Genomic DNA, 15,374 nt, shown 5'->3' on the forward strand with positions numbered 1-15,374 from the left:
TGCTCTTGTGTTTGTTTTTTCTGCTCATCACTAAACATCACACTAAAGTCACCTGAAACCCTTTCAAGTTTTTATATAAAGCATGCACATACAGGACTGTGACAAGTCTGGAGTCACCCCTCACTTCTTATTTTTAAAGTGATCTTGAGCAGTAGCTCTCTAGCCATGCAGGGAGAAGGCATGCTGAGGTACACAAGAACTGGACTGAAAATCAGTAGATACTGATGACCCCAAACACACTGCCAGTGCAGTGGAAACATACCTGAATAGAAAAAGACACAACACAATGCTGCCAGTGATGGATTACTAAAGCAGTGTGGGATCATTTTGACAGCGAGCAGAACAAAATGTAGCCAACATCTGGAGAAGAGCTTTGAATGTTCTTCAAGAATCCTTAAGACTACTTCAAGAAAGGACAAGTAAGCTTGCCTCAGTGTCTAGGCTGTGTTAAAGAATAAAGGTCCTAGTACAAGATATTGACTTTCAAGCTCTGTTTGCCTGTCTTACTGTATTTCAGTGTGTCTTTAGGATTTTGTGCATCTGTCAATAAATAACTGCTCCCATTTTTTTCTAGCAAAACTGCTCCATAGGTACAGTATATAAGTTTAAACCATGTGTGTGATGTGATTTGCTTTCTGCTGATCTTTATGGTTGTCTACATCCACAGTGGAGAAGAACATTGCTCCAAACTATTGACTCTGGGAGGGCCTAATGTTAGTTAAACGGTCTTATTGACTTAATAAAGATTTGGCTTTAATTAAAGCCAAATCCGCTTAAAGAAAACTGGCATAATCAGTAAAATCATCTCATCGAGAACATGCTATCTGTTTCTAAACTTAAAGTGTGGCAGTTTAGCATGTAAACTCCAACCAGCCGCCGCCACACGCCCATCCACAAGGAGGCGTCCTATGACAGCTGGAGAAGGTAAGTGTTTAGCTCTTCAACGTCACTTCCTTTTTCCTGCCCTTGGAAGCAGCACGAGACTGTCTGTTCGGGATCATAACATGGCTAAACTGAGCAAAGAGAGCAAACAGCGGCTGCAGCAGCTGTTCCAGTGCGGCCAGTTTGTCATCCGATGGGGTTTTATTCCAACCGTGCTGTACCTCGGTCAGTATCCGAATAGGAGTGAGGGGTATGCGGTGAGATGATGCTAATGCTAACCGGTTAGCGCAGCTTCTTAGCATTAAACTGTATTTTCTTCTGTCCCGGTGAGGTTGACGTGTTGTATTGGGGCCCTCGTTAAAACAGCATATCAAACATAACATGATTAATAAAATGTTGCGAGCCCCAGTTTTATTTTTAAAAAACTGAAGTGTCTCTAGTCTATCAGCTATGGCTTTGCTGTACGTTGTAGAGGAACTCCTGTAGCATGAACTCATGCTATGGATTTGTATGGCTAATCAGTTTTGCCTCAGATAGACAGAAATATTATAATTCTGATCATTTATCAGTACTGATACATGTGAGACTTTATCAGAGGCGTGAGCATTAAAGCAGATACCTTTGTGTCAAAGTAACTGAGAATAAAACAGAAAAACATGAAGGAGATTTTCCTGGCCTGGATTTTTATAGCAGATAACCTTTAAAATATTCTGCAATATTACATAATTATAAAAAAATATGTCTCTCTTCAGTATTGAACATCAGAAATTAGGCTTTCTGGTACGAGGTGGGTAATAAGCAAATGAATAATGCCGAAAACAGAGATTTGAGATGGGAAGCTGTTCTTGAAGTACAGAGAGAGATTTTTATCGTGGTGGAAGCCAAATAGCAAAAGTCAGAGGGAATTAACTACGACATTTATCAAATTTGAAGCGTAGTTTAGTTTAATACTCAATTCCGATTTTTTTGATCAAATCCGATTTTTTTTTAGTCTGGTTGTTCACACTACAAATAAAATGTGACAGAAAACGTGCTCTAGTGTGAACCCTCAAGCGGCCCGCATGCGCAAAAGAAGACGTCACACACAACACGCTCTGTTTAGACCCAGACCAAACAGTATTGTTTGACTGATGGCCCTAAATATAAAGACTTGTTTCGGACTTTATGTTTCCTAATTTTGCTTTAAATTATAAAGTTATTTACATATGGCCTAATAATTATCCCTATTGCTGTTTTAGTGAGGAGCGGTGCTTCAAAGGATAGTTGCAGATTTCTGTCAGAATCTGCAGATTATACAGTACAAATAAAACAACGTTTCTCCAATGTTGTCTTCCCAACAGTTTCACTAACATCTACACTAGATGGTCAGGAAGTGTTCGGGCGCTTCTCCGGCGCCGATAATTGGCGTCTGTCTTGTGTCAGTGACGTAAAAGACGGATGTAATGTGACACGACCATTCAAGCAGCTTTCTAAAACATCAGATATGTATCGGATTCAGTACCACACACGAAAGTGACCTAGGTCGGATTTGAAAATATCAGATTTGTGCTGTTCAAACTATTATACCATGATCAGATATGGGTCCCATAGGGTCAAAAAGTCGAATTTGATGCGCTTTCGCCTGCAGTGTGAACGTAGCCTTTGGTGGGTTTTTTTGGTTTTTTTTTAAACCAGTGCTGATAAGGCAGGAAAAGTAGGTATGGAGATGTAGAGCTGCTCTAAACACGTGTAACATATATTCACATAGGCCGTATATAAATATAAATATAAATGTCTCTTCTGAATTTTAAAGCAAAGCAGGCCAAGAAAATATGAGCGATTTTTTATTTTATTTATTTTTTTTAAAAACAACAACCCAAAAGCCCTCAAGCAGTCAGCAACAAAACGGGGTCTGAATTTTAAAGGCGAAAGGTTATCTCTTTATCTTACAAGAAGACCCAAAACACATCGCTTGTCTGTATGTAAATCAATAAGATTTCAAAATTGCCCAAAACGGCAAGTTTACTGATATTGATATATCTGGTATAGGCCAATATTGGCTCTTATTTGTTGCCCACTCGCAAACATAACGCCAGCGGTGGAACCCTACTTGAGGTTTTTAGAAAAAGGGAAGGATGATGGTTTATCATGGCATTTACCACACATAGAGTTGATTGGGTGGCCTGCCCAAGTAAATTAACAGACCCCTGGTATATTTTCTGACTCATGTTTTTTTTTAATTTTTATTCTTTTAAATTTGTGGACAGTCCCTTCACTCTTATTTTGAAAGTTAAGTTTATGCTAACATGCTAGGATTCCCATGTTGTGCCCCCACCTCCGCCACAAATGCATATCATTCTGTTTGCAGCACTTTGCTGACTATGCGAGTTGAGTTCCCTTCTGCTTTAGTGATGTAAACTGTGACCTTGTGTGCCTTACGGGTAACACGTCCCTGTGGTAGTAGATTCAAAACAGTTTTTCTTCAGACATTTCTGTGATCCTGAAATAGCTGGCTGTGGTTTGAAGGAGTGTTGGGGAAGACCTGTGCATCACTGTATTTGGGAGCTTTGATGGAGAAGTTGAAACTTTTGCATGGCTGTGGTTTGGATTATGTGGGGGAAGTTGAGACTTGTGCATGTGTGACCATACGCCTTAAGAGATTCCTCTCAGTATATTGGAAACACCAACAGTGATGTCACACTTTCTCTCATTTCCCTCTTGCTGAGCCTTTTCTGCATGTGCAACTCATTTACTTGAGCTGTTGGGTTACCACCATTTTCTATATATTTCAAGCAAGTTAAACAACTAGTATATTAAATGATGAATGTTTTCACGCTATGGCTATACCACATATATTGTGTCAGATAATATTACGCAAGAGCAAGAGTTGTGCGTCAGCCTCTGATGACAATTTGGTGCCTAAACATGGGGCTACTTCAACAGCCTCCAACATCTTTGCAAAAGATACAAGAAAACTGAAAGAGGCAAACGTGTTTCACCACTTGAGGCAAAAACATAGTCGATATGCACTACGAGGCTACAAAGGAGATACTAGCAGCTGGTGATGTACCACCCAAATGGAAAACCATTTACAGCACTGCTGGAGCGATCACTAGTTAAGACAGGAAGAGCAAGTGGTGTTGTGAAACAAACTGAAGTAGTTACATGGTGGAAAAGCAGGACTTGACAGTGGGGGAGTCTGGCTAGGCCACTCCATGACCTTAATATGCGTCTTTAGCCCCTCCTTTGTTGCCTTGACAGAATGTTTTGGGTCATTGTCATGCTGGAAGACCCACCCACGACTCATCTTCAGTGTCCTGGCTGAGGGAAGGTGGTTCTTTTCCATGATTTTACAGTACATGGCCTTGTTCATTGGACCATCAATGAAGTGAAGTTGTCCTGTACCCTTGGCAGAAAAACATCCCCAAGCATAATGTTTCCACCTCTGTGCCTGACTGTGGGGATGGTGTTCTTTGCTTCATACTCAACATTTTTCTTCCTCCAAACACAGCAGGTCGAGTTGACGACCATACCACTTTCTCCTAAACCTTCTCTGAATAATTTAGATGTTCACTGGCAAACCTTAGACTGACCTTTAGATGTGGCCTCTTGATGCCAAGAGCGTCTGTAATTGATTGGCTGTGTGGCATACAGAAGACATTCTGTGGGAGCCCGAATTCTGGATGGGTTGTAGGGGATCAGCATCACGGGCTGCTTTTGTGCTTACATTTAACTTAGGCTGTGTCACTGGTGTTGCACCATAATACTGCTGCGGATGCTATCGGCACCTTCTTTTAATAAATTCACACTTCAGATTAGGAAGTGTGTCATCAATGACAGCTCAGTGGGAAATGTCTATCATATGCTTCCACTTGTGATTGCTGCTGCCTGCAAGCTGCAAGTGGAGCAAAAAAATTTTTTTCTACATTTCAGAAATCTTGTTACGGAAAACTTTCTTGAAATATCGTAATGTAATTTGAAGGCTACGTGGCCCATCCCGGTTTCACACACGAATGAATACCTTCCTGCACTTAGCTCAAATCAGGACACTCTGGATCAGAAACATTGGTTAAGGCGAGTGTGCTGAAGGGGTCGAAGCATACAGGAGCTGTAAAGTTGGTGACGATTTCACCGGACACCTACGTGTTCTGTTATCACATGGAAACAATCACTCTGACTTTGCACTGGATAAATGGCCTGTATTTATATAGCGCTTTACTAGTCCCTAAGGACCCAAAAGCGCTTTACACATCCAGTCATCCACCCATTCACACACACACACACACACACACACACACACACACACACACACACACACACACACACACACACACACACACACTGGTGATGGCAAGCTACGTTGTAGCCACAGCCACCTTGGGGCGCACTGACAGAGGCGAGGCTGCCGGACACTGGCGCCACCGGGCCCTCTGACCACCACCGGGCAACGGGTGAAGTGTCTTGCCCAAGAACACAACGACCGAAACTGTCCAAGCCGGGGCTCGAACCGGCAACCTTCCGATTACAAGGCGAACTCCCAACTCTTGAGCCACGATCGCCCCACGATAGATTCTGATACACCCGTATGTAATTAAACTTAGACACAGTGATCACCTGACGGGTCTAAACAAAACAGCCAAAGAAATCAGGTTTTACCCTTGATATTAGGAGAGTGGTAACAGGAGGCTATTTTTCGCCTTCTGGGATCCTCTTATCTTTTTTTTGGAGAATGTCTTGCGTCAGGCTCAACTACTTCCTTGACTTTAAATGAAGGCAGAAGTATTGATATCAGGGGATATGAATTTGTAGTCTTCTGCTGCTTGTGGAATGATCTGATCTAAGCTAGTTTAATGAAAGCAGGATGTTTTGCTGGGTCTGTTTGCATTCTGCTGACGCACTGTAATCACTGAAGTAGCAAATGATTTGCTTCATTAGTTCTCAACAGGACAGTATTTTTACTCATTGTGGCTCGAAACTAGTTATAAACCACAATATGAGTAAAACCGGTGCTCAAATTCATATCTCCAAATTTGAGGGACCACCCCCACCCCCAAAAAAATGCTTTCAATAAGGGGGATTTATGTTTAGATCTTGCCATCATCGTATTTCTTTTCTCATCTTTAAAGTTTCGGTATATTCTCTTTTCCTCTGTCATGTGTGCACCAGCGCTTCAGCACTAATCGAGCCCCACTCATTTGAGCTTTAACATTCAAGTGAAAATAAACCTAAATGGTATGGAGCTGAGCAGTAGAATAGTGCACTTTACATGAGTTATTTACACATTATAAAGTGTACAAAAGAAGTTATGTTCAAGGGGTACAATGTGGTTTTGTGTGGGGAAAAATATTGCACACGAGGACTGCACTGAAATTCAAAACTGTTAGTTGGTGTCTTGTACATTTGAGCGTGCCTTACAAGAATCACCTCGTAATTCTTATTTATGGTTTTGACTTACAGGTTTCAAACGAGGAGCAGATCCAGGGATGCCTGAACCTACTTTCTTAAGGTAAGACGAATCGGTCTGAGATGTGTGTAATAAAATAAAGCATCCTACTCCTAGATCCAAAGTCAAATAATACATCGGGGTTTTTTTTTTGGGGGGGGGGGGGGCGAACTCCTGACCAACAAGATTTATGTCCAGTCTCATGAAGTAGGGTCATTGTAGGGATTATTCATGTACACTTAGACCATGTACATAAGGATGAAAATACATTATATGTCAAAACAGTTCATTCTTTAAGTAAAACTGCCCATTTAACAAAGTCGAATGATAGCTTGAAGAGAAAAGGATGTGTGATGTCTTAATACCCGCCTTGGAATACTGATGTGAGGCTATTTTTAGTCCTGTAAGAATCTCTTATCTTTTTTATTTCTGTTTTTTTAATTTCTTTTTTTTTTTTTTTAAGAACCTATTGCATCATGTACTGTTATCTCAGTATAGATAAACAGGAAAAAAGGTAACCTATATTTACCAGAAACTGAGCTGCTTGTTGCGCCTCCTCCGCCTCCCCAGTCTCAACAGCCCGTTGCTAATAATATCAGTGTGTTTGTTTTTACTTTATATAGAGATTTGATTTTGTTTAAATATGAGAACAAGCAAATAATTCAATATGAAATTATGACTTTAGTTAAGCTGTGGTCATTGTTTTCAATATTTTAGAAATTAACATGTACATTTAGTGTCTTTTTTAGCATGTATGACGATGCTGGTCAGGTACAGGGATGGCACTGAGAATAAGTGAAAAAAGCAACCTATGTCCAAGGAAGACTTTAAAAGACTTTCAAAAAACTTGGAGAACTGTTGCTCTACACCACTTAAAAAAGTTACAAGAAAGTCAAATATAAAGAAATGAGAGTCGGCACAAGACTTTTGCACTGTTCTGCAAAGCATTTAAACATGATGTACAAGTGGTATGATAGCAAAATTCTCTATTTTGCATTTTAGTGGATTATCTTAAAATCATGAGATGTAAATTTTTTTTGTTTGTTTTCCAGGACTTTAAAGCCCCTTTTCCATCAGTACCTACTCGGATCGACTCGGCACCGTTCGCCATGGTTTACAGGGTTTTCCATTAGGTCATAATACCTGGGTTTTTTTTAAGTACCTGCTTGGCCCAGGTTCCAACGATCCAAACACATATTAAAATGTGACATCATCAGACTGTATACCACCGATTGGCTGGTCAGCAGCGTCACTCGATGGAGTCTGACAAAAAGCCACGGACCGAGCAGTAGGTTTATTCTTGCCTCGACATCCACCTTTTAAATAGCCTTTGTTTTGCATGTTAATTACATCGCGGGACGCTTTGATGCGTTGCTGTGATGACAACCACACACGCTGCGTAGTACTGAATATAAAGGAAAACCAGTCAAGTCGTGGCCGATCCATGGCGAGTCGATCCAAGTATGTACTAATGGAAAAGGGGGTTAACTGTTTCATCCCATGGGGGGATGTGGGGTTTTTTTTTGTTTGTTTGTTTGTTTTTTAAATGCACTGCATTCTGCTGAGCTGCGCTAAACAACATCCTGTACAACTCAAAATTGTTGTACAGGCCCATGTAACATAGTTACATAGTGATAGTTGTGATAACGTTTGTAAGCATGTTTTTTTTATACATATATATATATTTTGGCAATGCTGTTAATACATCACACTATTATTTCCTCACTATGTCAGTAACATATTTCCAAGGATGTTTTAATATTGATTTTCTTTGTTGTCTTCTAGCTTGCTCTGGGGCTGAGGAACATCTTCACACGACCAATCCCTAACCATCAACCAAACCATGTGACCCACCTGTGACTGGACGAAATGGACTTCTTTTGCTTTCCCCTCTAAAAATAATAATGATCAGATGACATTTGTACATTGTTTCTCACTATCTGTAAAGTATTGATTGGATGTTATCCATTTCCATGTAGTCTGTAACTATGGTACATGTACAGAGATGTGTGAACAGGTTTGTCCCTTGAAATACACGCTGATTGGACTATCAGTTGGAGGGTTATTTTTTGTTAATGCGAAGCACTGATGTTTGTTTCCTGTTTTTTTCTTAGTTTTTATTTGTAATTTAACATTTCTGAAAATAAATCCTCAAAGAAACGACTCTTTTCTTCCTTAATATAAACAATCCAGTCGCTTTCATGCAGAAGAAACTGATAGCAAATATTTTACTGAGCAATTATAAAGTTTTGATATATCAAATGTATCAATCTTACATGGTAATGATGAGTCATAGTCATAGATTAACGGGAACATTTTCCGTCCATCTTTAAATGTGTGTATATAAATGTGTTGAGTTGACTGATCTAAATCTAAGTGTCAAGATTCATGCATTTGCAGAATGCGCTGCTGCGTTGAAATGTGTGAAATGTTGGGGAAAGAATAAGTCCTTGCTTTTTATGCAAATGATTTTTTTTTTTTATTTCAGCATATGCAAAAAAATAAAGTCAGTTGTGTTACATAAGAGATCACTGTACTGTAAAATTCTTTAACAATAAATAGTAATCAGCACCAGAAATGCTAATTACAAGTACAGTGCAAATTGTATTTACACTGCATTTCTCCTGCACAATAGATTTTTCTCTAATAAATAATCTCTACCAATTATAAATAAGATAAATAAGAATAGCACAGCAGGTGATTCTACATACACAGTATGTTGCTGTGGGGCCTGCTGTACCCAGAGGAGGTTATGATCTTGAGAAAGTAGGAGTGTCAAAACCATCCAGTTTTCCCTGAGTTATTATTTCATAACTGAATGTAATTTGAGCATTATTCGTCTTTTTAACAACTGGTATCTGCTGATTGGTTCAGTTGCTTTTCCATTCTACAAACAGCTCTTTTCCCCTCACTCAGGAAGGCTTTGAGGGCTCTCAGGATGCTGTAGGCGTTCAACTTGCTGTGGTAAGGATCAGGGCTGTTGACCTCCTTGAGAAGCTGCTCCTCCTCACTGCTGGTCAGCGGTGTGACTTGATTGCTGTTTTTCATCTGTGGGTCAGAAGAGATGGTAGAATGAGGTGTTATTTAGGAACAGGACGCAGAAGTGAAAATGTGACAGTACTAAGACAACAGGCATTCTGGTGAAACAGTGATGTAGTATGAGAGGTGATGTATTTAATTGAGATTTTGTGCTACCTATCACTTCTGCTCCTCTCACATTTACAATAGAAATGTTGTTACTGGGCTTTGTGACAGCTAAAGGTAGAGAAGTCACCTTTTATTGTGAATTTTACTTTTAATATCTGTATGTAGTGGATTGTTTTTTTTTTCTGAAGTAAATCTACTTTATCTGTCTTCCTAACATTACTGACAGGAAATACCCAAGAGACTGCTGAAAAGTCAAATTTGACTTTTCCTCGGAGGATAGTTAAAGACGCGTGTCAAACCCACCTTTCCTTTGACCATGCCAGCCAGGTCGATCAGAGTGCCGATGTTTGACGGAGCGTCGGAGAAGTTCAAACTGCCGCGGTACTCCTTCTCTACGTGCTTGAGTAAAACCGAATAGATGAGCAGACCCTTGGCCAGCGTCTGGAGACAAGTCTCCTGCACAAAGGAGAGAAGAACAGCCCGAGTTATCGAACTAACCCCAACCCCTCCTTCCGACCTTTGTTAGTGACAGCATTAGAAAAAGAGAAAGGAGCTCTCACCTTTCTGAACTTGGTAATATTGCAGTGCTTCGGGATAGAGGCGGGGGTGTGGGAGTCCAAAGCTTGATCGCGATTCTCCAGAGTCTGGAAATGGTGCTCAAACTAATAGAAAAGAATTAAAATACAACTTAAATAGGCTGGAAGTATTTTAGAATCCCAGGGGTCCGAGGGAACCCCAATCGGACTTGATGACACCTGTTAATCATAGTTAATGAGCAGGCCCTTACCGCTTTCTCGTATTCTTGAGCTGAGTCAAAGAGTGACCTCCATATATTAAAAGGCTTGACAGTGGACATCTGCGCCTCCTCCGTCTCTTCACCTGAGAAGTCACCGGCCACACTTCCGTCTTCAATCGGAGCGCCGGAAGCGCAGAGAAGCAGAGCGGCCAGCATCACCGCAGAGAAAACGTGCACATCTGCTTGGGGAGACAGAACAAGAATGAACGAATGAATGAATGAAAAGAGGAAGATACGCAGGAAACTCGCGCACCACAGCCTGCAAATTACTTACTGAATATAGAGGGCATGGTGCGCTGCTGGGAAGCACTTGTCAAGTTTCCGCTGATGCTGAAGGCTGCCAGGGCCAGAAGGATTTGGCTTGTATCTGAGATGCGCTGTTTTTATACATTCCTCAGACGAATGGGATTTTCCAATCCCGACTTGCAAAACGGAATTAACAGTAACTGCGTCATGAAGATTTGATGAAGATTATGAGTGTCTTCAACAGGACCAGTTGATCCTTATTATTATCATTATTATTATTATAAAATTTTTTATAAATTACTGTTGTTATTATTATTACTGTTGTTGGTGGTGTGTGATTGCTATTATAATGTTGTGAGAATTTTTTTTATGTATTATATATTTTATATATACCGGTTAAATGGCACTTTTATAAATAATAATAAATACACAATAAATTACATATATATATATGTATATATATATATGTATATATACACACACACACACACACACACACACACACACACACACACACACACACACATATATATATATATATATATATATATATATATATATATACATATATACATATATATATATGTAATTTATTGTGTATTTATTATTATTTATAAAAGTGCCATTTGAATGTGAGAGTGAATGAATAATGGCATTGTAAAGTGCTTTGGGTGCCTTGAAAAGCACTATATAAATCCAATCCATTATTATTATTATTACTATTATTTAAGTAATTTTTTTAGCAAAGATTGGAGAAGTTATAAAGCACAGAGAATCATCATGTAAAAAAAATCCCTATGATATTTTCAGCTCAAGAATTTAAAGGGAAAATCCTTCTAAAACCAAACATTTGCATAGCAGCATTCCAGTGCATTTAGCTTGTAGCAACTTTATATATCAAATGATATAATGAATAAATAAATAAATAAATGAATAAACAATGCATAATTACATACACACATACATAAATACACTGCACAAGCAGATGAAATGATCAATAGATGTAACCCCATTCATTATCATGTACAGGAATTATACATTTATTTGCATCACATGAAAATGAGTCTAAACATATAAATGTACCGTTGTAACCAATGTAATGGGAGTTATCTGAAAAAAATACACACTCTCTTGTGTTAGATGTGTGAAAGCAAAAGGAAAGATTAGAGATTCACGAGGTAAAGCTATGATTTGGCAACTACTTAAGTACATTTTGACAATTGGTGTGACAAAACTGGGGTGTCACTGAACATAGTATTTATCAGACAATCAACTGAGTACTAACATGCATTTGAAGTTAAAAGGCGTTCTGCCTTATTTTCCCTATAGAATAATTGTGCCCTATATATCTGATAATATCATGCGTCATAATAAATCAGACAATTTACAGAACAGCAATTTTTCATACCTTTAATACAGTTTGCTTTACATGCTTTCAGCCATAATAATTTTAGCAAGACTTTAAACATTAGTAGTTTGCCATCTTTCATATGTACACATGTAGACTAATAAAATTGGTATTTATCTATTTCAAACATTAACATTTTATTTTGTATTACTATAAAATGGGGATTTCACATTTTCAGTGAAAATACACAGTAAAAATCCTGCGAAATAAAATTGCTTTCTGTCTCTAAGGAAGCTGTGCTAAGTCTAGAAATTTCAATAGAGTGACCTCAGTGAAGCAGCTCGTTAAAGGAAGAACTGCTGAGAGATTTTACTGTTATCACGGACAAGTGTGTAACTAGCATATCCTGAAAATGCAATGATAAAGCATGATGACCTAAATATCACAAATATTTCCCATCAGCAGAATATAAAGGTTGGAAAGTTTAAAACCCATTAAATCATTTAGTGCTTTGATAAGACATGTCATTGCTCAGTGATGTTCAAAAACGACAGCTTTTCAAGAAAGCCAAACCTTTTGAAGATAGTGGTGGGAAAGATTTGTAGCTATGCATCGAGTAGATTAGGCTGTGACTTCACAAAAGGCCACTCAGAGGTTATTAATGTTACATTAGACTCACATCCAAACTTTTAGGAAACCTTTTGATTTCAGCTTCTGCGGTAGAAACAGCAATCCAAGATAAATCTACTTCAAATTAAATATAAGCCTTATTTTACCGTCATATTGATATTACACTTTTATTAACTTTACCGAGTAAACAGTACTGTGGAGTGAAGAGAGAGTGTGGACCCAAATGCAGACACTGGCAATGGACTTAACTGAAACGTGCCTTTAATTGTGGCAGAATCAAAACACAAACAAAAGCGAAGAAAGACAAAGACTAAACTGTCAAAGCCTAAACTGGGAGGAAACTAGAAGCAAGTATAAAGAAACTAAAGACATGAGACATGTGACATGGGACATAGGAAATGCAGCGGTTGCAGAAGATCTGGCAACAAGCAGAGGATGACATATACGCACAGGGAGGACTAGGAAATGAGACACAGGAGGAGAGCACAGCTGGGAGAAATCACATACAATGAGACTAAAAACACTATCATAGCACGAGACCGTCAAAATAAAACAGGAAACATGAGACAGACTTGACACTGAAACCAGGAGAAGCACAGACATAAAATGATAACTAGATGAGACGTGACACAAGGAACACAGGGGAAGCACAGAGACAGAAATCAAGAGATGGAGTGATGAATCCAATTAAGAACTTTTTGGATCAAATATTCATCAATATATATAATAGTACAATGAGGTACAATAGTGAATGTCTACAGCCATCTGTAAAACATGGAGGCTCTGTCATGGTTTGGTACATATCAGACAGTAATGTTGGAGATCTTGTCAAAATTGATGATAAGAATGGATAAAAGTACCATCAGAGTTTGCATAACTGAACAGAAAACACGCAGTGGAGCACTATCAGTCATGGATTAGCCTCCCCAGAACCAAGACCTTAACATCACTGAAGTAGTGTGCGATCATCTTTACTGAGAATAGAATAAAAGGCAGCAGGCATCCAAAGAAGAGCTTTGAATGTCCTTCAACAAGCCCAAAGACCACTTAAAGAAATTACAAGAAAGCTTGCCTCAGTGTCCAGTCTGTGTTGAAGAATAAAGGGGTTCAAGGCAAATGCTGACTTTCAAGCTCATTAGAATTGTACAAACTCTACTGTTGCCTTACATAATGAATTCCCATTTTTCAAAAAAACCACTGCAACTATTTTCCAGTTTCCTCACAAATAATAAAGAAATGACCAATGGTTCAACTGTCTTCCACAGTACTGCATGAGCCTGTACTTACATCTTCACTTCAGAGCTTTGCTGGAGCAAAGTGCTCTAATGGGGTGATACAGTACTATAAGGTCATTAAAATAAGATGGGGCCTGATTATTCAGAACCTTGCATGTGATGAGAAGGATTTCAAATTTAATTCTGGATGTAACAGGAGCCATTGAAGAGATCGCAATATGCTCTCACTTTCTACTCCCTGTCAGTATTCTTTCTGTAGCATTTTGGATCAGCTGAAGTATTGTCAGGGAGGTTTCTTTTTTTAGGACATCCTAATAAGAAGTAATAAATGCATGAACTAGTTTTTCAGTGTCACTCTGAGCCAGGATATTTCTAAATTTTGAGATATTGTGGAAATGAAAAAAAGAAGCCCTACATATTTGTCTAATATGCAATTTGAAGGACATATCCTTAAAAAACAATGGCTCAAAGATTCCTCACACTGTTACTCGAGGACAAGGTAATGCTATCCAGAGTAAGCATCTGGTTAAATACCATATTCCCAAGGTTTTATGGCCAAGTACAATAACCTCAGTTTTATCAAAATTTAGAGACAGAAAATTAGAAGTCATAGAGGTCTTTATGTCTTTAAGACCTTCCTGCAGTTTACCTAATTGGTGTGCATTATCTGGGTTCATGGATAGATAGAGTTGGGTGTCATCTGCATAGCAGTGAAAATTACTTGTAATGATGCTGCCCAAGAAAAGCATATTACGTAAACAGAATTGGTCCCAGCATGGAACCCTGTGGAACTCCATAATTAACCTTAGTGTAGAGGACTCTCCATTTACAAGAACAAACTCTAATCGCTGTAATAAAATATTAGGTAATAAAATAAAATACTAGTATATAAAACACTGTTAAGAAGATCATTTGTAACCTTCACTGAAACTGTTTCTGTACAGTGATTCGCTCATAAACCTGACTGAAGCTCTTGAAAATAATTAAGTTGTTAATTAGCTGTTTTACAACTACCCTATTACGAATTCATGGTTTGGAGGAAATAATGGAGAATAATAGAGTCTATATAAATAATTGTGTTATTGAAAGTAACTGTACATAATGTTACACCAGCCTAAAATATGAGACTCATCATCTTATCAGTAGTTCTAATGTTTTTTAGTTGAAATTCTGTTTGTTTTAACACTTTGTTACCTTTTTTCCCACAGATGGATATCTGTTTAGCTGTGCCTTATAATAACATGAAAAACAGGACGTCTCTCTTTGAGGCCTCTGTAATATTTATCTTTCTTCACTTTCTCTCGTTGAGGTTCAATACAATTGAAAGATTTACTCTTTGTCGCAACAAGCTTACAACAACAGTTACCACTGTTCTCTGTGTTCAAATAAATTAATGTCAGAAAAATTGGTGAATTTTACATTTTTTGTATGTGAGTGTGTTTTATCCTTTGTTCTCTGTTCTTCGAGAATTTGGCCTGGAAGACAAAAGATTTTCAAATCTGTTCAGTACATTGAAACCTGGCTGGAATATGATGCTCATAACCCCAATCTAGACATGAGCTTTGTTCTTTACATGGAATGTGTGTCAAAATCAAAGATTTAATATTGGCCATATATGTCATTTCCTTTAAAGATCCCAACTTTATCCACCAGCGTTTGGTTTGTTTT

The 15,374-nt window shown here is 38.5% G+C and overlaps 2 protein-coding genes across 2 annotated transcripts; one reads left to right on the forward strand and one right to left on the reverse strand.

Annotated features, from left to right (window-relative positions):
• Positions 1–955: 955 nt before the first annotated feature.
• tomm7 (translocase of outer mitochondrial membrane 7 homolog (yeast)) lies at positions 956–8,830 on the forward strand. The gene is made up of 3 exons (XM_086280749.1): positions 956–1,107; positions 6,319–6,367; positions 8,090–8,830. The coding sequence occupies exons 1-3, from the start codon at positions 1,005–1,007 to the stop codon at positions 8,103–8,105; spliced, it is 168 nt and encodes a 55-aa protein (XP_086136875.1). The 5' UTR covers positions 956–1,004; the 3' UTR covers positions 8,106–8,830.
• A 318-nt stretch (positions 8,831–9,148) lies between these two features.
• On the reverse strand, positions 9,149–10,415 carry LOC147304138 (interleukin-6-like). Its single transcript, XM_086280750.1, has 4 exons — positions 10,239–10,415; positions 10,012–10,113; positions 9,755–9,907; positions 9,149–9,352 (listed from the first exon to the last, which is right to left on the reverse strand). The coding sequence occupies exons 1-4, from the start codon at positions 10,401–10,403 to the stop codon at positions 9,149–9,151; spliced, it is 624 nt and encodes a 207-aa protein (XP_086136876.1). The 5' UTR covers positions 10,404–10,415.
• Positions 10,416–15,374: the final 4,959 nt, after the last annotated feature.

The sequence above is a fragment of the Aulonocara sp. 'chitande type north' Nkhata Bay genome, linkage group LG22, assembly GCF_057382095.1.
Source record: "Aulonocara sp. 'chitande type north' Nkhata Bay isolate Kocher_YH1m ecotype deep benthic linkage group LG22, A_spYH_male_GT1.1, whole genome shotgun sequence".
NCBI lineage: Eukaryota > Metazoa > Chordata > Actinopteri > Cichliformes > Cichlidae > Aulonocara > Aulonocara sp. 'chitande type north' Nkhata Bay.

Coding starts and splice junctions, on each gene's coding strand:
- tomm7 (XM_086280749.1), top strand. CDS start 1,005: ATGGCTAAACTGAGCAAAGAGAGCAAACAGCGGCTGCAGCAGCTGTTC. Junction 1,108..6,318: donor TCCAACCGTGCTGTACCTCG/GTCAGTATCCGA, acceptor TTTGACTTACAG/GTTTCAAACGAGGAGCAGAT.
- LOC147304138 (XM_086280750.1), bottom strand. CDS start 10,403: ATGCTGGCCGCTCTGCTTCTCTGCGCTTCCGGCGCTCCGATTGAAGAC. Junction 10,114..10,238: donor CTCAAGAATACGAGAAAGCG/GTAAGGGCCTGC, acceptor CTTTTCTATTAG/TTTGAGCACCATTTCCAGAC. Junction 9,353..9,754: donor CTGGCATGGTCAAAGGAAAG/GTGGGTTTGACA, acceptor TCTGACCCACAG/ATGAAAAACAGCAATCAAGT.